The sequence below is a fragment of the Sinocyclocheilus anshuiensis genome, unplaced genomic scaffold (assembly GCF_001515605.1).
Source record: "Sinocyclocheilus anshuiensis isolate Anshui unplaced genomic scaffold, SAMN03320099.WGS_v1.1 scaffold630, whole genome shotgun sequence".
In the NCBI taxonomy this organism is placed as follows: Eukaryota; Metazoa; Chordata; class Actinopteri; order Cypriniformes; family Cyprinidae; genus Sinocyclocheilus; species Sinocyclocheilus anshuiensis.
Genome location: NW_015542353.1, coordinates 476,664 through 498,379, shown reverse-complemented (window position 1 = coordinate 498,379; position 21,716 = coordinate 476,664). Strand labels below are relative to the sequence as shown.

Sequence of the window (21,716 nt, the reverse complement as noted above, 5' to 3'; positions counted from 1 at the left end):
CCCCTTATTTTTTTCCCATTTTGTTAAGTTGCCTTATGCTAAACTGCTTTAAATGACTTTTTTCCCACATCAATCTACACTCCATACACCATAATGACAAAGCAAAACACTGATTTGTGATGACTTTGCAAATTTATTCAAATTAAAAAGCTGAAATAAGTACATTGCACAAGTATTCATACCCTTAATGCGGTACTTAGCTGAAGCACTTTTGCAGCCTCAAGTCTTTTTGGTATGATGCAACCAGCTTTGCACATCTGCATTTGGCAATTATCTGCCATTCTTCTCCTCATCTCTTCCCTTCTCAAGCTCGGTCAGGTTGGATGGGGACACAGAGCTGGTTTCCTTCAAACATGATGCTTGGAATTGAGGTTCATCAGACCAGAGAATCTTGTTTCTTGGTCCTTTAGGTGTTTTGGTGCAAATTCCAAGTGTGTTTTCATGCGTCTTTACTGAGGAGTGGATTGAGTTTGGCCACATGTTTGCTTTGTCATTATGGTGTATGGAGTGTAGATTGATGTGGACATTTTTTTATTTCAAGCAATTAAAAAAAAAAAATTAGGGGCTATGCATTCTTTCGCAAGGCACTGTGTATATATCATTTAATCATTTATTTTAAATTAAATGTATTGAAATATATACAAACTGATATTTGAGTGTAGCTAAAATTAATATCTATATTGTTTATTTATAAATGCAGCCTGCTCTAACTTCTTGATTACTGATTTTTGCTATTATAATCTCCGTGCTACAAATTAATTATAATTTCTAATTATTATTCATATTAATATAATCTATACATTACATTTAATATACATTTTTACATTTATATTTACAATATACTTATCTTGTCACTGAAGAAACAATAAACGCAGAGCAGTTTTCATGGAATGTAAATGTAACCAAAAAAAACTTTTTTGTCAATAAATTACTATAAAGGCCTAATGTATCAAATATAATGCAGATTTTTATTTTTTTTTAAAGAGCATGCAACAATAATAAAAAAAAACACTTCAATCAGTTCAGTTAAACGGACTATTATTTCATATTTTAGGCTTTACAGGGTTGAAAAGATGCAGTGTATTGTTTTGAAAATACAGCAGCAATTTCCCTTTGAGATGCACCTGTATATATATATATATATATATATATATACTAAAATGTATTTAAAATACATTTATTTTGTGCTAAGTATACTACAAATACCTTTACATATTTATGTGCTTAATAAAAAATACCCTGCAATTGTACTGTTAGTATACTAAACTGGTACACTTAAAGTCTGCTAAACTGGAACAACTAATTTTGTACTTTATGCACTTTAATTGTGCAGAAGTAGTTCTGAAGTCCAACTAAAGATGTACTAAAATATATTTAATTGTGCTAAAGTGGAATTATTGCAAGTATACTTCAGGTACACTCTAAATATCTCACATTTAAAGATCAATATTATTCAAAGATCATACAATCCTCATCAATACTGACATTTTAGGCTTCATATTAAGAAATGTGCATTGTGCAATAAAGAAATACTCCAAATAAAGTTCAATTATGATTTTATATCAGTAAGTCTTGAGTGATATGTGACCCTGGACCACAAAACCAGTCTTAAGTCGCTGGGGTATATTTGTAGCAATAGCCAAAAATACATTGTTTGGGTCAAAATTATTGATTTTTCTTTTATGCCAAAAATCATAAGGACATTAAGTAAAGATCACGTTCCATGAAGATATTTTGTAAATTTCCTACCGTAAATATATCAAAACTTAATTTTTGATTAGTAATATGCATTGCTAAGGACTTCATTTGGACAACTTTAAAGGCGATTTTCTCAATATGTAGATTTTTTTTGCACCCTCAGATTCCAGATTTTCTAATAGTTGTATCTCGGCCAAATATTGTCCTATCCTAACAATTCGGATGATGTATAAATGTCAATTTTAAAAAACTGACACTTAAGACTGGTTTTATGGTCCAGGGTCACATATGTCAATAAATATGTCAATGGATTTGAAGTATACTTAGTATGAAATAAATGTATTTTAAAGCTGCAGTCCGTAACTTTTTTGTGTTCAAAATTAACTAAATGTATATAATAAGCGAGTACACCATGAATCCATTTTCCAAAGCATGTTTTTGGCTTGTCCTGAATCACTACGGTACACCTATAATAAGTGTTTATATTTGGACTATTTAGACTGGTTCGGGTAGGTACCGCTGCGGAGTAGCCCAGTACCTGCGTGATTCGTCATAGACATAAACAGAGAGAAGTAGCTCCGGCTACAATGTTCTTCCGCGAGACGCATGCAGTTCTGTTTATTAACCGCTAGAGCACCAAAAGTTACAGACTGCAGCTTTAAATAAATTATAGCATAGTTTTTTTTTTTACTAGGGTTACTATAAACACAAAATCAAAATTGTGCAAAAAAAAAAAGAATCATTAAATTAATTTAAATTGACATTTCAGTTTCCACACAAAAAGTCAAATGATTTATGTACCTGCTCCAACAGACAAACAACAGCTACGACTCTCGGCGGAGCAGCATTTCATCTGTGGTTTCTTCGGCCTCTTGGGCGAACAACCAGGCCAGACGGGGCCATCTCCTCTACGCCCCTTATATTCTGGTGAACGAGGTGAGGGGCACTCAGGCAATGTGGGGCGACACCAATGGCAGCGCCAGCCTGCCGGCGTCGGCCCGTCCCGGGTGGATCGGCAGTGGAATGGCAGGCGTGGCCCAGCAGCCTCGGGCGTACACCACTCTCAGAGTGCCCTCCCAAAACCCCCGATACATGGAGAAGGGAAGCGCTGACAGCCTCGTGGAGTCGGTAAATGCACTTTCTGAATCTTCTGCATCAAATGACCATTTTGCCTGAAAATAAGTAATACGGATAGTTTTCATTTCAGTGCATTCAGTGCAGTTACAGTGGCTATAAAAACGATTTAAGCCGGACTTTATTTTGTTTTGCAGTAGTGAAGCATAGACTTTTACTGTAGCTCTTTTGGCTGCAATTAACAAAAAATTAAACTTAACCCCTATAAAGCCTATTGTATCATATTTGACACTAATTCCTAGGGCCTCTAAATTATAAACATGATCTTTGACCTGTAGTACACAATCTACTTCATTTTGCTGTCGTCTGATTGATAGTTTATAACTTTTTATTAAGTAAAAGGCCTTTTAGTATAATTGTAAAAACTCCCCCCTTTAGGTTGTGGTTCATGTGTCTTTGCTGCGAAATCTACTGATTTTAATAAAGTAAATATAAGAATAACTTTATATTGTTAGTAATATTTCAAGATGAACACTTACTGGACTGAAGCAACTTAGGTCTACTTGATTATATATACATATTTTATACAAATATGATCTTTCAGGCTTTTGAGGGATGTTTATTTGTTCATCTCTCAGTCATTGTTGTATTGCATTGCATTATATGTTTTGCCTCCACAATTAAAAACTAGATTTTTTTTTTTACTAGGGTTACTATAAACACAAAATCAAAATTGTGCAAAAAAAAAAAGAATCATTAAATGAATTTAAATTGACATTTCAGTTTCCACACAAAAAGTCAAATGATTTATGTACCTGCTCCAACAGACAAACAACAGCTACGACTCTCGGCGGAGCAGCATTTCATCTGTGGTTTCTTCGGCCTCTTGGGCGAACAACCAGGCCAGACGGGGCCATCTCCTCTACGCCCCTTATATTCTGGTGAACGAGGTGGGGGGCACTCAGGCAATGTGGGGCGACACCAATGGCAGCGCCAGCCTGCCGGCGTCGGCCCGTCCCGGGTGGATCGGCAGTGGAATGGCAGGCGTGGCCCAGCAGCCTCGGGCGTACACCACTCTCAGAGTGCCCTCCCAAAACCCCCGATACATGGAGAAGGGAAGCGCTGACAGCCTCGTGGAGTCGGTAAATGCGCTTTCTGAATGGTGCATCAAATGACCATTTTGCCTGAAAATAAGTAATACGGATAGTTTTCATTTCAGTGCATTCAGTGCAGTTACAGTGGCTATAAAAACGATTTAAGCCGGACTTTATTTTGTTTTGCAGTAGTGAAGCATAGACTTTTACTGTAGCTCTTTTGGCTGCAATTAACAAAAAATTAAACTTAACCCCTATAAAGCCTATTGTATCATATTTGACACTAATTCCTAGGGCCTCTAAATTATAAACATGATCTTTGACCTGTAGTACACAATCTACTTCATTTTGCTGTCGTCTGATTGATAGTTTATAACTTTTTATTAAGTAAAAGGCCTTTTAGTATAATTGTAAAAACTCCCCCCTTTAGGTTGTGGTTCATGTGTCTTTGCTGCGAAATCTACTGATTTTAATAAAGTAAATATAAGAATAACTTTATATTGTAATATTTCAAGATGAACACTTACTGGACTGAAGTAACTTAGGTCTACTTGATTATATATACATATTTTATACAAATATGATCTTTCAGGCTTTTGAGGGATGTTTATTTGTTCATCTCTCAGTCATTGTTGTATTGCATTGCATTATATGTTTTGCCTCCACAATTAAAAACTAGAGCTTTAATAATAAGCCTAAGCACCTCTAATGCATATTATTGGGAAATATAGAGCGACACCTGATATTCATATGCATTTAATGTAAGTAGATTTTATGTGTTACTGTACTGTTCTAAAGATCTCATTGATTTACAAGCTATCAGAATTTCTTATGAAATTCTGCACCAAATTGCATATTTTCACTCCGTTTGGGCTCGGAGTAAAAAAAGGTGTCATATCCCTCAAGTATGAGGTTCATATTCTTACTATACAACATTGTTATATGAGCCATGAAAATCTGATGTATCAAATATGACACTCAAAACACATATGCAAAAAATTTCTTTTTAGATTTAGAGTTCAATCAATTGTTCTTATGTGTGTATGTATGTATTTATTTTAGATCCTGATCTCTGAAGGCTTGGGTCTATATGCCAAAGACCCCAAATTTGTTGACTTTGCAAAGCGGGAAATCGCAGATGCCTGTCACTTGACTATTGATGAAATGGAGAGCGCTGCAACTAACCTTTTAAGTCATGGAAGGGCAGGACAACCGATCGGACGCTTTGAGGAGGATCTGGCTGATGAGATGAACTGTGTTATATCATACTAAACGGCTTCAGTTTGTTGGGGAGGGCAGAACATAGATTGTCAGTGTGATTGTGATGTTCTCTGCATCACAAACTCAAATACATTCAACTTTTCATATTCAGTTCAGCTGGGCAGAGTTAATAATAATTATATTCAATTCCTTCAGTAGATATAAGGAAATTGTGGTTAACGCAATGATCTTACACCTATTGCTTTGCATAGAAGTTTAGTTAGAGCTTAAATGGATAGTTCACCCAAAAATGAAAATTCTCTCATTAAATTACTCACCCTCAAGACCTTTGTTCATCTTCAGAACACAAATTAAGATATTTTTGATTAAATGGACAGTAACGCAACTGACACGTTCAAGGCAAAGAAATGTAAGGACTTAAATACAGTTAAAATATTAAACATTGCGACATGTTAAATCGTAATTTTATGAAGCTATGAGAATACTTTTTGTGTGCAAAGAAAACAAAAATATATTTTATTAAGAAAATTGTTGAATAAAGCCATTATTTTTGTGTTCCTTGCACAAATATTATTTTAATAAAATAAACCACTGATGTCACGTGGACTTTTTTAATGATGTCCTTTCTACCTTTCTAGGTCTTGAACGTGGTAGTTATGTTACTGTCTATGCAGGGTCAGAAAGCTCTCGGATTTCATCAAAAATATCTTAATTTGTGTTCCGAAGATGAACGGAGGTCTTGCGGGTTTGCAACAACATGAGGGTGAGTAATTAAATGACAGAATTTTCATTTTTGGGTGAACTAACCCTTTAAGCAAACCACAGGATTAGCCTACTCTATGATTAATAGAGTCCTGAAGCAGCATCTGAAAAGATTCAAAGACTTTGTGTGAGATCATAAAGGCAGCATCTACATTTTCTAAAGGAATTGAGATTTGGGAAAATATGCACATTTATGTTGAAAGTATTTGTGCTTGTGGAAGTCTTCATTTTTCATAAGATTAATTAGCCATAATAAAGAGCCAATAACTTTCTAATGACTGGATCACACAAACCTACCGGGGATTACCATTTATATGACTCTCAAGTTTAAAGTCACAAAATCAAAATGGATTTTTTTAAATAGAAAGTTTGGCATTTCATATAAATGATTTATGTTGACTTTGCAAAATGGGAAATTGCAGATCACTTGCTAAGATTTCAGACCAAGACAGCTTTGGTTGTTGTAATCATTGCCTAACATGCTTATTATTTCTTATTAATTGAATACATGATGTTTACTGACCATAAAGTATATACACATACATATATCTTAAATACTACCATTTTGACATTTCTTTCATATACTCATCTCTGGCTGAACAGAATACTTCCTGATTGTAACACTGAAACATGCATTTTCTGTGCAGCTGCTTTGAAACGGTATGAATTGTCATAAGCGCTATACTAATAAACTTGAAATCGAACTTATCCATGCAGATCTTTTCTCCAATGAGTCACTGTAATCTTCAAAATGGAAAAAAAAAAAAAAAAAGTTTTACATCCCTCCCTGGGCAATACGTTTTCCCAATAGATGACTTTCAGCAATCCTTCCCCTGCGGCAGCTTTTCACTTCCATCAAACGATCACAGCAATTAGCAAACGACAACGATACAACGGTCAACTCGATATCCGATGGACAAAGTCCCTTGCATTTTCTTTTTGTTTGAGAAGCTGGGTTGTCACAACAGGGAAGAAAACCATCAGTTTCGGTTTCATGCTAACTTTAAGTTAAGGATTTTTTGCTCACTTACAGCAAATTTTGTTCAACTTACTGTACATTCTGTTTGAAAAGACAGTCAAATATATGAAAATAAAAGGGCAGTAGCCAGGTTTGTGCTCTCCATTTACCAGTTCTAATGCACTCTATAATTGCCAGATAGTCTGACTGTACCCGGTGTGCTCATATTTAGTATTGGGTTATATTTAATGGCATTTGTTTTACTTTGTCAAACCATCCATGCACCATCAGTTATACTATAGACTAGAAAGCACTGCTACATGCACAGATGTCTTCAAAGCATTTATTGCGAGGAAGATTGGGTCTTTAGTTTCAGTTTCAGAAAAAAAATTCATTTAATCAAATCTCTGATCTGAAAAGAGGTCAAATCCACAATATCATCAACCGCATCCTGCAAGATAAAAAGTGTTAATGAAGCCTGATGCAGTAGTATCTCGAATAACCGTAAAAGACAAAACTATAAGTGAGCAATTTCACTGTACACAGTAACACTTACAGTTAGATATGCAGCTGTATAAGACATACAGATACTTGAATGTGTTAGGACACGGATCAGAGAAGATGCCATTGGAGACGACAAGAGAGCATCTATTTTTTCTTTCGCACCTACAGCAACAACCACCAAATAAATAAATAAAACCCCAAATGCCAATTTTGGGCATTTAGGAACTGCAAATCCAGCAAATCAGCTTGAATGTTGAATACTTGTGGAGAGCGTACAAATTTTGCTTGCACACTCACACATTAGTAGCTATTGCCTGGGAGTTTGAGGCGTAGCAGTCAGTTTTAGCAAGCTGAGAAGCAGGTCGGCCAGTAGAGCACGTGCTGCTGTCAGTTCGACCGTAGTTAGCGCTGTGAATGCGTATGACAGTCCCATGATCTTTAAAAAAAACAAAACACCTCAGCTTAATAATAAAATGCAAAATTTCTCAGATGAAATCACAAGTAGTGATACAGTATGATTTGTGGCAGTCGGCTCTTAAAATTTTGCTATAAACACACTAATACTACTTTCTCAAAGAAAAATAAGCATAATACACACCACATATCAGGGTATTATTCGCATGTTCACAGATCACACTTGAACCTACAGAAAACAGGATGCAAGAGCAGTTTAGTAAAGTGAACACTAATATTTCAAATATCGATAACGCCTTTGAAAAGCAAGTCTGGGTCTTGACTGGTAAACAGGAGACAAGTAATTCTGAACTCAGATGTGCTGTACTAAATAAGGCTGGCATTTTAAATCCCCTAAACACTAGTTGAACAGAAATGAAGAGGGAGTAAAGAGGTTAACGGATACTCACGGACTGCAGGTTGGACACAAAAATAGGAGATTGCGAGGTACTTGTATGTGCCAACGCAGGGATCAGTAAAGACTGTATGTGTCGCAAACACCTCACAACTTTCCAGTCCATTGCAGCTTTACATGTCAAAAAAAAAAAAGAGGTTTACATTAATCATTACTAAAGACAGTGAGGTACAGTAGAAGTTACATACCGCATCCGTCTACCTTTTGGACACAGGAGCCAGTGCATTGGGTGAATAGCAGTTGGTGTTTTGGAGCTGTTCAGATGGACGTCCTTCAGAGCAGGTGATTTTGTCTGTACGTCCATAGTTTGCAGCATTTATCTGAATCTTACCATTTTCTACATGGAGATTAAAAAAAATATATATAGCATTTAATTATTGCTTATCTTTGTGATCTACTGATACTGTAGTTTTCACGTGATGTCACACACTTAATGCCCACCTGGAGGGCAAAACCAGGCTTTGCTCCACTGACCGCCAGTTAATTTTACACGGCTTGCATTAAGTAGTAATGTAGTAAAACGCTGATATTAAAAGGCGAAATTCAGTACACACCTTACTGATGATGCATACTTTGTGATGAGCCCCAGAGACAGATCTCTTCCAAAGACCTTGTCACCTAGACGGCCATCAGGACAAGACCACGGGAACCAGATGAGTCCTCTGCACAATCTGACTTCGTTGCAGCCTAGAATTAAACTGCTGGTTTCGTCTGGCCAGAGGAGAACGGCACACTATTTCCCTGTTTAATTCTGTAAAGCTTCTTTGACAATCTTCTTTGTAAAAAGCGCTATATAAATAATGGTGACTTGACTTGAATTTTTACAGGCAAGCAGATGAACCCAGAATATAAACATAATGCGCAAAGTTACACATTAAACGGTTTCCATTAGAAAACCATTATAAAAGAAAACACGGAACCATTTAGCGCAGTCAAAAAAAAAAAAAGAGAGGTTTACATTAATCATTACTAAAGACAGTGAGGTACAGTAGAAGTTACATACCGCATCCGTCTACCTTTTGGACACAGGAGCCAGTGCATTGGGTGAATAGCAGTTGGTGTTTTGGAGCTGTTCAGATGGACGTCCTTCAGAGCAGGTGATTTTGTCTGTACGTCCATAGTTTGCAGCATTTATCTGAATCTTACCATTTTCTACATGGAGATTAAAAAAAAATATATATAGCATTTAATTATTGCTTATCTTTGTGATCTATTGATACTGTAGTTTTCACGTGATGTTACACACTTATAGGAATGCCCACCTGGAGGGCAAAACCAGGCTTTGCTCCACTGACCGCCAGTTAATTTTACACGGCTTGCATTAAGTAGTAATGTAGTAAAACGCTGATATTAAAAGGCGAAATTCAGTACACACCTTACTGATGATGCATACTTTGTGATGAGCCCCAGAGACAGATCTCTTCCAAAGACCTTGTCACCTAGACGGCCATCAGGACAAGACCACGGGAACCAGATGAGTCCTCTGCACAATCTGACTTCGTTGAAGCCTAGAATTAAACTGCTGGTTTCGTCTGGCCAAAGGAGAACGGCATACTATTTCCCTGTTTAATTCTGTAAAGCTTCTTTGACACAATCTTCTTTGTAAAAAGCGCTATATAAATAATGGTGACTTGACTTGAATTTTTACAGGCAAGCAGATGAACCCAGAATATAAACATTGAGTCCTCTGCACAATCTGACTTCGTTGCAGCCTAGAATTAAACTGCTGGTTTCGTCTGGCCAGAGGAGAACGGCACACTATTTCCCTGTTTAATTCTGTAAAGCTTCTTTGACAATCTTCTTTGTAAAAAGCGCTATATAAATAATGGTGACTTGACTTGAATTTTTACAGGCAAGCAGATGAACCCAGAATATAAACATAATGCGCAAAGTTACACATTAAACGGTTTCCATTAGAAAACCATTATAAAAGAAAACACGGAACCATTTAGCGCATTACGTTCATATTCCAGGCTCATCTGCTTGCCTATATAAAGTAAGCATAATCAATAAGGTGTGTACTGAATTTTAAATACATTAAGGCACTTTAAGTGTTTTTCACAACGTTTTGTCGCACTGTTTAGTGACTGAAATATAGAGGCGGGTGCATTTAATATGGATTGCAAATGGCCAAAACTTGCATTATGTTCACATATCTTTGTTTTATTCTTTTGAGAGGTGATCTAAATATTTGCAGCTTGGAAAGAGATGGACAATTGACAGGCTTGTGCTGCAGTTCTATGGATGTTTCGCCCTCCAGGTCTTCAAGCCAAGTCACATGCCTGAAAGCTATGAATTTAAACAAAGTTGGAGTAAAATTGCTTACCACATTTCAAGTAACTGTATCCACCATGACAAGTCACACTTGTTTCTGGAAGAAGGCGACAGTTACAAGCGTGCACAGAAAAGGAATTTTAATGAACAGGAAATGAAAAAAATACATAAAAATCCCTCACCTGCTGGGATGCAAATGTAGTTGGTAGTGTAGTACTTGTAGGTGCCATAGCATGGATCTTGTGGTGCAAGTCCTTGAGTGTTTAACTCACACTCTCTCTGTCCATTACACCTGTTTAACGATAAAGACACATTGCTAACTGGATGTTTGGAAACATTAGTCAACATAGCCATCAACGCGACCACACTTCGTTTTTTGAAAAGCTTAGTTAAGTACCTTGTGCGTCACTATTAAGATGCTACAGGAATCTCGACACTACTGTGGTTTATTATGGTTTCCAACAACTACAGTAGGAAAGATTCCCAAAGTAAAGAAATGAGCTGCACCTGAAACTGCATTCTGTCTAGTCAGTACAATATTTGCTTTGAAACTTGCTTCATGACTGTTACAGTACATTCCATGTAGAATTAATGGCAACAGTTGCGTCACTACCATTCATTACCATTAAAGTGTCTATCAGATGCACAGATGCAGAAATAATAGGTCATCCGGATACTTTTCACCTAAGTTTTTTTTTAAATACTATAAATTCAGACACTATTTTCCATGTACTGTTTTTCGCCTGCTTTATAGTGGAAGTAGACTTATTGGGATGCAGCGATGGTGTCAGTTTAAAAAAAAATGCCCGTAGTGAAAAAGACTGCTACCGTTTAGAGACCACAGGGACATCTATTGAACACTGAACATTAGCCGTTTCACTTTGGGGTCGTCCAACGCTGCAGATTTGGCTGCTTGTGCGGCCACAGGTTGCTGACTGCACATGGATCACCCCAGAGTCTGAATAAAAGAAAAGCATCATTTCATCATGGACTACTTTGCATGCAATACAATAAATAAATAATCATGTGACAACACAACAGCTTACCACAACTGAGATGCTGGACAAACCCATCACATGTAATTACAGTCTCTGAAAAGATAAGATTCCAGCTTCAAGGTTTAATTTGTCTTTAGTTACAAGGCGAGCGTGAGCAAAAGTCATCAAACTTCAAGCAGAACCGAAGGTGTGTTTGTATGTATCGAGTTACCTCATGGCAATTTTAGCTTTATGACATCACATAACATTATTAAAGTGGGAGGATCTAAAAGATGCTGAGGATGCTAAGCTCCAACCCTTTGTTTACGCTTTTATATGTAGTTTTTAAGTCTTAAAGACAGATTTGATTTATTTATAATTAAAAACAGAGAATCTATTACGTCTCTGCTGCAAAAAAAAAACAGGTAGGCTATACAAAATATGAAGCAACAATATTAAACTGGACTAAACAATTACATTAACTGTGGTGTAACTGCTCATTTGTGAAGTGGTTAATAGGCTGATGAAGTACCTGCAGATATCAGTAACCTGGAGTTTAGAAGCACTGTAAAAGAGCAAAAGAAATCACTAAATGACAGAATGTCACATTTATTATTATGCCCCTTAAACATTTTACAGGAAGGAGAACTTACATTTTTCAGAAGTTCCAAAATGTTTACTTTTTTTTTTTTATCTTGTCCGATTTTCTGTTATTAGGTAGGCTACATAAACTATGGTGTATTTATGTGGAAAACATTGGTAGGTTCTGACTGACATTAAACTCATACAGAATTAAGTGTTCAGAAAATCTAAACATGCAGAAAGTTTTGTGTGAGGGGTAGGTTTATGTGTAGGGTTAGGGTAAAGTGATTGAAAATACAGTTTGTACAGTAGAAACATTACTGTGCCTATGGAATGTCCCCATAATGATATGAATAGCAGTGCGTGTTTCATTCGGGTAGGTTTTTTTGGTTCAAGTATTCTAGGGTTAAAACTTAGCCTAATGTCGAGTAAACGGGCACTAATTAATACAAAGAACATACCCAGTAGCCTACTATCCGAAGCGTTGTACCATTAAAAATTATTTGAAACGTAACTCCACGTAGCCTATCTATCCCTGACAGATGAGCGCCACGATGATTCTAACTTCCGTTAAGATGCCATCGTGTTCCGGTCTCCATAGAAATCAATGATGGAATTAATTAATTAAACTTTTAAATAAAAACTTTATATAAACTTAATTTCCTGTAAAGTATCCTGTATAGGTAATTTTTATGCCTTGCATAAGACGAGAAAACTAGCATGGCTTGCAGCGCCCAAGTTAAAATACTGCATGTGAAATGATAAAACAATGTGCTAAATGATGCATGCTCTTATTTTGTGGACAAAATCTTCCGAACGTCGCCACTATCTGGAGCTGTATGTTTTCAATGCAGCTACCTCTGGCTGCTTCATAAACTGCGACAGAGTTACTGAAAAAAGTCGGCCATTGCGACACTGCAAAGTGATGAAAATACGGCCCCATAAGCTTTTTAAATTTATAGGTTTAACATTATATAATCGGCTCGGGAAATAGATTAGGAATTTGACAAAAACACCAGACCAGAAATGTAAAGCATTTCAGCAGGAGTCGGGCGAGATCAGGGAAAAGGTGGATAATAACGAAATATTAAAGGTCCCATATTGTCAAAACTGAAATTTCCTGGCTTTTTTCAGGATAACTGAGGTCTAGGGGCTATTTAACTACCATATAAGTTTCAAAACAGTCAGTCCACAGTAAAATGCACACAGCCTGCATAAAGTAGCTGTGATTTTTCACGAACCGTTGTGACTTCCGTAAAAAGTTGACGTCAGAACTACACAGTCACCGCCTTCAGTCACCACTCGAGCGACTAGTACGGGGGCCAAGATGGCGGCTGTGTGTTTGCTCTACAGGGAAATAAAGGTGAAGTGGTGATATAACCAACTGCTTAGACTGGTGATAACGTGGACATAAGTGAAAAAGTCATATAATTCCCTTTTGACATCTTTATGCATGGGAAAAAGAGGAAAGAATAAAGTTAAACAAGCTTGGCTTGACAACATGGCTTCCAACACATTTGATATGGTTGATCAGTTTGAGGATTCAGCATCGGCCTCTAGTAGCACAGGACTGAAGTTTCAGCGAGATACGGAATCATAATGATTTGACACATGTCCAAACTTTGATAATGAAGTTATTGTCGCTGCCCCTTCGGATACTCCTCAGAAGCCAGCAGCCAAAAAAATCGAAACGCGCGGAATCTTTGATCAGTTTGAGGATTCAGCATCGGCCTCTAGTAGCACAGGACTGAAGTTTCAGCGAGATACGGAATCATAATGATTTGACACATGTCCAAACTTTGATAATGAAGTTATTGTCGCTGCCCTTTCGGATACTCCTCAGAAGCCAGCAGCCAAAAAATCGAAACGCGCAGAATCTAACGTTAGTGGAAACAGTAATGAGGATGTCTTGGCTGCAATACGCGAGCTGGCTTTAAAGCACGACAAGACTTTTCAAAAGATTTCAGCGATCGAAACTACCACCGAAGCAACCTCAAAACAAATCAAGAGTCTGACAGTGACGGTGCAACAGCTTATTGTGGATGTCGGCGTTCATAAAGAGGCTCTTAATCATCTGGAATCAGAGGTCTACGCTTTGATTTTTTTAAAGAAACTTTTAGAATACTTTTATTCAGCAAGGATGTTAAATGGATAAAAAGTGATATTGTTAGAAAATATTTCCATTTTGAATAAATTCTGTTCTTTTTAACTTTTTATTTTGTTTATGGAACACAGATTGCAAAAAAATATTAAAGGGGAGCAAGCTTCCGCAGCTCTTTTGCTTTGATTGATGGGAAGCAAGTCTTCTATTCGGATTTTACCTAAGCTAAGTTACTGACTGCACTGGTTACCTTTCTCATGCAATCTTCTAAAATGCGTAAAACGGTTAACAACACTATCTGCATAAAAACTCTTAAGTTGTGTGTAACATGGAAGTTACCCAGATAGCACACGTACGTCTGCAAGACTTGGGGTCAGTAAATTTATTTTTTTCTTATTTTTATTTTTTTTAAAGAAACTTTTAGAATACTTTTATTCAGCAAGGATGTGTTAAATGGCTAAAAAGTGATATTGTTAGAAAAGATTTCTATTTTGAACAAATTCTGTTCTTTTTAACTTTTTATTTTATTTATGGAACACAGGTTCCAAAAATATATTAAGCAGCACAACAGATTCAACACTGATAATAAATCAGAATAAGAATGATTTATTAAAGGATCATGTGACACTGAGGACTGGAGTAATAATGCTGAAAATTCAGTGCTACGTCACAGAAATAAATTATATTTTAAAGTATAATAAGATAGGAAACCAATATTAGAAATTGCAATAATATTTAACAATATTACTATTTTTTTCTGTATTTTTGTTCAAATAAATGCAACATTGATGAGCATAAGAGACTCCATTTAAAAAAAAACATTACAAATCTACAAGATATACCTGTGTGTGCGTGTGTGTGCATGCATGCATGCATGTATGCATATATATATATATAGGCCTGTGTGTGTATCCCTTATTCTCTCTTATTTTTGAGAGAGGAGCTGTAAAAATATATTGAGATGGTTTTTGGTACTTACACCGCAAATATATATTCTTAAGGACATCAAAACTTAAAATAAAACTCCAGAAAGGTGTAAAATATGTGACTTTTAACAGTAACTTAAGGTGTTTAACGAGTAAACATGTACTCTAATGAGGTGATGATCTGAATCAGGCGTTTTTATATCAGTATTTACGCTATTAACATTTCTAATTATTGCTCATTTAGTATGTAGCCTACTGAAGTACTTAGTACGTGAGGCAAAAGAATGTAAGATCAAGGATAAATCTGCGTCTGCTCTATATGTGCCGTTCACCAGATCAACCAACACTAAAAGATACAATAGTGAAATAAACTCTCATGTACCTTTTCTTTACCAATTCTAAGATTAAATCGAATGAACTTACAGGTAAGTAGGAAGACACCAAGATCGAACATGTTGCTGATAAAAGGGGAAATGCCTACTAAAGTTATCGGTTGAGTGGATCTATTTATAGGCTACATTTTGTTCCGAGGTCATGGCCAATTAATGTCCGCTGGGTCAGACCAAGTAATTGCAGTTTGTAATTCAATTGGATCAAGATCACAATATGTAAGACTTTTGCATTAAAACATCCAAAAACCACTAGAACAATTTTATATATTTTGTTGACTTCTTTAGGCTACTTGCATCATCCCAAAACAGGTCCAGAGAAATCATCATTTTGAAACGGTCCATGTCGTTGTGCCATCTGTGAATGGCATTTTATCTCCCAAGTTCAACCCTGCTTGTACAGCATGTATCCAATGTTAATCTACGTAGGCTTTTTTTTTTTTTTTTTTTTGCATTTTGTTGTATATAGATATCATGAGCATCATGCTCTAATGTCAACAAATGAAATCTTATTGTAAAGTGTTTCCATTTCAAGTATTTTGATTGACTACTTGTTTGCCTTTTAAACTAAGTTATTTTAAGTTTCAAAAATGACAATGTTATAATTAGAAAGATCCCTTAATCTGGGAGGACTCCCCGATGTGGACTTCAATCAACATTTACTACCATGTAAATGTTTAGTACAAGAATCAATATGCTAGGTAAGGCTGGACTACACTATGAATACAGTCACCCCTTATGTGTACTGTCAAGTATGACACAGAGTATGAAGGTAGTGACTTGATGTGCACTTGACACTGTAATGCAAATAAAACGACAACAGTGTGAATATGAAAAGACTTTATTTACTGAAAAGAAACGTCTTTTAGCACAGACCATTAAATATGGTGGAACTTTGAGGGAAAATCTTCCCTGTACACTTGCCTTCAACAAACCCCTCAGTGGGCATGATGGTAATATGAGAAGTTCTTATGTTACATTTTGGTAGTATAGTACAGATGTTTAGCCATGAATACACAGCATAATTATTCTTACTACTTACAGTCTTTGCAAACCATTGAGTGCTGCTTCCAACCAGCTTTGCAACCAGAAAATTAAGTGTTAATAATCAATTTGATCATTTATATTCTGGAATAAAAATCTTATGTGTAATTACTTCAAAACTGTGCAAAGCATTTTTTTTACGGTGTTGCCAGAATTCTTTGGTTCTAGATGTGACACCTCTTTGCTCAGATCTTTGATCTGTAGTTTCCTCTTAATAATCATCTATCTTGTAATTGTAGTTGTAGTCCAGTGCATCTGTCAACTCAGTCTCTTCTGGTGGGGTTGTGTTCTCTTCAAAGGTTTCCCCAAGAGGCCAAGAGTCATACCAGGGAGTTGTACTCTCTGTGGTAGGTGGAACTGTGGTTGTGGTCGTCGTGGTTGTGGTAGGTAGCATTGTTGTTTTGTTGGCCAGAAGCCTCTGTTGCCTTAGGCGGCGGATTCTCATTAGCCGTAGTCGACGAAGCCGAGCCCTATTCATGTCCCCACCATTACCGTTAGGAATTTGGTTACTGAATTTAGAATTTGGGATTTGGTTACTGCTGTATGTATAGCGCTGTCCACTACCCCTGTTGCCACTGCTCAGCAATCGGATGGGCCTATTGCCGTGGAGAGCCATGATCTGTTTAATGCGGTCCCAGTTAGATTTGTTGAGGTCAAAGTTGCACAAGGTAGCGCCTGGGTCGAACCCTACCACACACAGACGGGTGAAGGGGGAGTAGCCTTCTGCTCTGGCTGTTACACGGTACTCACCAGGGTTTAAAAGTCGCCAGTAATCTCCAGATTCACCTAGGAGTAGAAGACTTTTTTTATTGAAACTGTTCAGTACCCAAAAAACGGCAATTTTCAGAACTACAGAAAATATCTCACCTGTCCTAACGTCATGGTTGACTCCCTCCACAGACACAGTGGCATTGGAAATAGGGTTGCCCTCCTTATCCCTCACAACTCCCTTAATGCCCCGATGCACCTGGGAAAAGGACCATGGTTAATGTAATATAGCGCAGCGCAGTGTTGTAGTCAGACTCTCATGCCTGATTCCAGGACCGTATTTTTTGGAGCATTTGGACTCAGCAAGGAACTTGCCTCAAAAATAGGATCTTGGACTTGATACGGATTTGATTTGGTTTTGACCAGACTCAAGTACTACAACTCTGGCGCTGGGTTCTCAAAGTCTTACCTACAAGGGATTTTCTGTTTCTAAGCCCTTGCAACTGTCCTGTGCCCATGATGGGGATATGAGTAGCTCACCTGAGCCATGAAGGTCAGCAGGGCCTCTCTGTTTTGCTCCCACTCTCTTAAAAGTTCACTCTGATGAGGAAACTTATCACAGCCCAGGAAAATGGACAGCTCAAAACAGTTAGTGTGAAGGTAGCTGAAGTCATTCATACCTAGAAGAGAGGTAGGGACAGGAACAGGTATCAAAAAGAAAATCTCTACAGTTATCAAAAAGAGAGTCTCTAGGGTGTCAATGTAGATTCAATTTGATCTTACAGATCCTCCTAGATCAGGGTTGGGCAACTTCGGTCATGGAAGGCCACTGTCCTGCAGAGTTTAGCTCCAAGCCTGATCAAACAGACCTACCTGTAGCTTTCTAGTGGTCTTGAAGACATTGTTTAGCTTGTTCAGGTGTGTTTGATTTGGGTTGGAGCAAAACTCTGCAGGACAGTGGCTCTCCAGGACCAAAGTTGCCCAGTGTCCTAGATCAAGGGTGTCCAATTCTGCTTTTGGAGGGCCACCTTCCTGCAATTCCCACCTTCCTATCAGAAAAAGCATTTGGACCCCGAAACGTTGACTTACAACATCAGACTTAACACCAGATAAAAACTTCCAGGCAGGACCAGGGGAAGCTAACCTTTGCAGGGCCCACAGAAGCAGGATTGGACACCTTCTTCTAAATTATCCAATTAATGATCTATCACATGATGGTGCAAGGCAAGTTCCTAATGCTCACTTCCTGGGATGGGCTTCCACTTGGCACGGTTGACAATTCCCAGCCCACCTGTTGGGTCATCAGCATGGCATCCTCCCTGAAAGGTCTGAGTCATGGTGCGGTGAGTAGAGGCATAAGATATGGCCAACCAGCGGAACAAAGATTGGTCCTCAATCATTCTGATCTCCTCTTCTGGTTCACCCTCTCCATATCCCTCCCTATATCCCTCTGAGTATCCTTCTTGATAACCCTCATGGTACCCTTCAGAGTGACCCTCATGATGGTACCTTTGGCTCTCATCATGGTAGCCTTGGTTCTCATCGTGATACCCTTGGCTCTCCTCATGATATCCTTGGTTTTGATGGTGATGCCCATAACTTTCTTGATGGTACCCATAGTTCTCTTGATTATATGCATTTTCATGGGGGCCACTGTAGCTCTCCTGATGGTATCCAATGTGAAGGTAAGGGTTGGGTTCTTCTTCTTCTTCATCTTCATATTGTCGCTTACGTCTGTTTGCTCTAGAATTGAGTTTTTTCTCCATCTCCTCAGATTCCTTGGTGAGACGGCGCATGTCGAAGGGGTATGTCACAAGTCTCTCGCCACCCTGCAGGTTGGCACCAAGCACAAATGGATGGCTCTCCATCCAGGAGATTAGGGCAAGAGTCTCCACAGCAACCTGCAAGGCAGAACATAAAGTTAGTTTATGTCCTTTAAAGGGCACCTATTATGCAAAATCCACTTTGGACATACATGTGTGTTGGCAGTGTGTGAACACAAACACCCTACAATGATAAAAATCCACCCACTCCTCATTTTTCAATCCCCTTTAAACCAAATCAGTCTCACTAGGCAAGCCGTTTTGATTCTCTATGCAATGTGACGTCACATTGCATAGGGCCGGGCCACAGGGGTTGATTGACACCTCTGCATTGCTATATAGTTTCCGCCCTCAGTGATTGTATGCTGTCCTCCATTTTCTCCACTCTCGAGTAGCTGTAACGTCAACAATGTTTTGTAAGCAATCCCGGTGCTCTGTGTTTGGATGTAAGACTGAACATAAGAGTCTTCATTTTCTCCCAACATCTGAGCTGCTGAGGACGCTGTGGATTACTTTAATTTTTCAAGGTAATGCGCCTCAAAATCTACCTAAATACGTGTATCACTCCAGACTCCTTTGTGAATGTCATGTCGTTATACTGCTTAGCATTTTAACCGTATTTGTGTGCGTACATTAAGTATGTTTTAACTGATCAACGCTGCACTTGTGAGATTGGTATTTTGGGCTGAAACTTCACAGACACATTCTGGGGACACCCAAGACCAATATTACATGTTGTAAAAAGGGGCATAATAGGTGTCCTTTAATCTGATCTCTAGCCAATTTCAATACGTTCATGATCAGAGTATGTGAGTGGTGCTTTGATTTATTAAATGTACATACATAACACAGCATTATTTCCTTACTTACCGAGCCATTGCTTGACAGTATACCCTCAGGGATGGGTACATGGTGATTTGGTATCAATTTGGGTACCATGCCCTTATCCTCTGCATCCCAAAAAATGTTATTTAAGTCTGGAAAGTTCTGGAAGATGTCATGGCCATCTTCAGTCCAGTGCCCTAATGTCCAGCTACCCAACTCTGAGCCCTGTGAAACAAAATGATATTGCTTACAGTACTTTAGTGAGATTAAAGTGTCGCATCAAAATTTCTATTTGTAGATTTAGTAGACTGTTTTATCCACATTCATCTGTCTATTATTGATCAGTTAATCCTGTTCAGTTGATAAGTCAGGCATTACTTAACTAGTGAACGACATTGGCATTGCTCGTACCATACTCTACTGGTAATGTGAAGCTGCATTTGTTTATATGAAATACAGTTTATGCAATTTTATGCAAGACTATAAGCCCTGATGGTTTAAGTCATGAAGAAAGTACATGTGCCACTTTCTAAACATTGTTCTGTTAATTTTAGCAGTCCAGCATGTCAAATTCTGGCTTAACTTAAGCTTTTTTTGTAATATTACTAAACGCTAAATATTAAATATCCAAGATAGGTGGTGGTAAGAATTTTTGGGAAATCTGTTTGAAAGCATAAATTATTTTAGCAATTTCTGACCACCTAGTAACACAGAAATTACATATTTGACTTTTAATCTTTTTATACATTTTAAACATACCTTTTCAAAAGCTTTCATATGGCCATCAGGATTAACTGATGGCACCAGATGAATTCGTGTCTCATCCACAAGGTGGTGCACTCGAGGGTTGCCATCTTTATACTCTCTACAAAGGTACTGCATAAGCATCAGAAGAATCTCTCGTCCCAAAGCCTCATTACCATGATAACCTGCTGTGTACCTGAACTCTGGCTCTCCTGAGGAAAGATGGTATGTGTTCATGAAATAGATAATGAACACACATTGCTTGTTTCAGTACATGTAACCATACTGGAATACTGTGTCTTCCATATTTACTCTAATGTTCCTCACCTGTTTCATGCATCCCAGGATTGTCAGTAATCTCCATGGCATAAATTTCCAAACCTTTAAAGCTCTTGCCCAAACTGTAGAATCTGGTGATGTTGGGACACTTATCAGAGATGGATTTCATGAGCTGTGACAATAAGAAAAGTCAAATTTGCATATCCACTCATCCCAAATGATCTGTGCTACAAATACGAATGACACCTCAAACTTTGTGGCTTAGAAACAGAGAAATTCCCTGGTAGCCATCCACAATTTTCTTAAATGTAAACTCTAGTGTATTCTCTAGTGTATCTTTTTCTCATTCGTAAACTTTTAAGACTCCAGGAATTGGTACTCTCCCATCACCTTTTCCATGTCAAGGTAGTTGTGATGGGTATAGTCCAAGTCATCTCGATGCGTCACTTCATTCTGACTCTGGTACTGGCTGAGAGGATCTGAGTAAAGAGCAAATGCACAATATTGTGTAATATACGTAAACTATTGATAAACAGGTATTTAAAGCTGCAGTCCGTAACTTTTTTTTTGGTTAAAAATGATCCGAAATCAATATTTGAGGAAGTACATAACCAGCCAGTGTTCAAAACTATCGCCTTACTTTAGCCCGATTCACAACGGTTATCTTATAATAATGTTTTCTAATTTGAGTGGTACGGGTAGGTTTTCGCGGGAAATTCGAGCATGGCACTGCGTCATTACGTCACGTCTGTAAACAAAGAAGTTGTCCTGGCTACTAGGCTATCGCATGTGAGGATCCTGCAGGTGGCGTATTGTTTATAGCCTTTTCTCACAGCAGCTAGGATAATTAAATGTATAATTTAAT

The 21,716-nt window shown here is 37.7% G+C and overlaps 2 protein-coding genes and 1 pseudogene across 2 annotated transcripts in view; 1 reads left to right on the top strand and 2 right to left on the bottom strand.

The window, feature by feature from the left end:
* The window catches only part of LOC107691585 (voltage-dependent L-type calcium channel subunit alpha-1F-like), a 38,832-nt pseudogene extending 33,434 nt beyond the window's left edge, over window positions 1-5,398 (top strand).
* A 1,738-nt stretch (window positions 5,399-7,136) lies between these two features.
* Window positions 7,137-15,547, bottom strand: LOC107691572 (L-rhamnose-binding lectin CSL2-like). The gene is made up of 12 exons (XM_016490229.1): window positions 15,463-15,547; window positions 11,963-11,995; window positions 11,500-11,544; window positions 11,282-11,411; window positions 10,636-10,745; window positions 10,506-10,550; window positions 9,196-9,331; window positions 8,175-8,290; window positions 7,910-7,954; window positions 7,609-7,747; window positions 7,364-7,473; window positions 7,137-7,258 (listed from the first exon to the last, which is right to left on the bottom strand). Coding segments are annotated over exons 1-12 (942 nt in total). The 5' UTR covers window positions 15,494-15,547; the 3' UTR covers window positions 7,137-7,256.
* A 714-nt stretch (window positions 15,548-16,261) lies between these two features.
* The window catches only part of LOC107691571 (inactive carboxypeptidase-like protein X2), a 27,261-nt gene continuing 21,806 nt past the window's right edge, over window positions 16,262-21,716 (bottom strand). The window contains exons 15-22 of the mRNA XM_016490228.1: window positions 21,242-21,330; window positions 20,900-21,023; window positions 20,588-20,784; window positions 19,874-20,053; window positions 18,424-19,081; window positions 17,721-17,860; window positions 17,340-17,439; window positions 16,262-17,258 (exon numbers count right to left, since the gene is read on the bottom strand). Of these exons, the coding sequence (XP_016345714.1) occupies window positions 16,684-17,258; window positions 17,340-17,439; window positions 17,721-17,860; window positions 18,424-19,081; window positions 19,874-20,053; window positions 20,588-20,784; window positions 20,900-21,023; window positions 21,242-21,330 (2,063 nt within the window). The 3' untranslated portion in view covers window positions 16,262-16,683. The remainder of the gene's footprint in view (window positions 17,259-17,339; window positions 17,440-17,720; window positions 17,861-18,423; window positions 19,082-19,873; window positions 20,054-20,587; window positions 20,785-20,899; window positions 21,024-21,241; window positions 21,331-21,716) is intronic.

Excerpts from the sequence above, each read along its gene's own strand:
- LOC107691572 (XM_016490229.1), bottom strand. The coding sequence starts at position 15,493 with ATGTTCGATCTTGGTGTCTTCCTACTTACCT. Across the intron at positions 11,412-11,499 it reads TGTCCAGCATCTCAGTTGTG|ACTCTGGGGTGATCCATGTG; the intron begins GTAAGCTGTTGT and ends TCTTTTATTCAG. Across the intron at positions 10,551-10,635 it reads CTACATTTGCATCCCAGCAG|AAACAAGTGTGACTTGTCAT; the intron begins GTGAGGGATTTT and ends GCCTTCTTCCAG.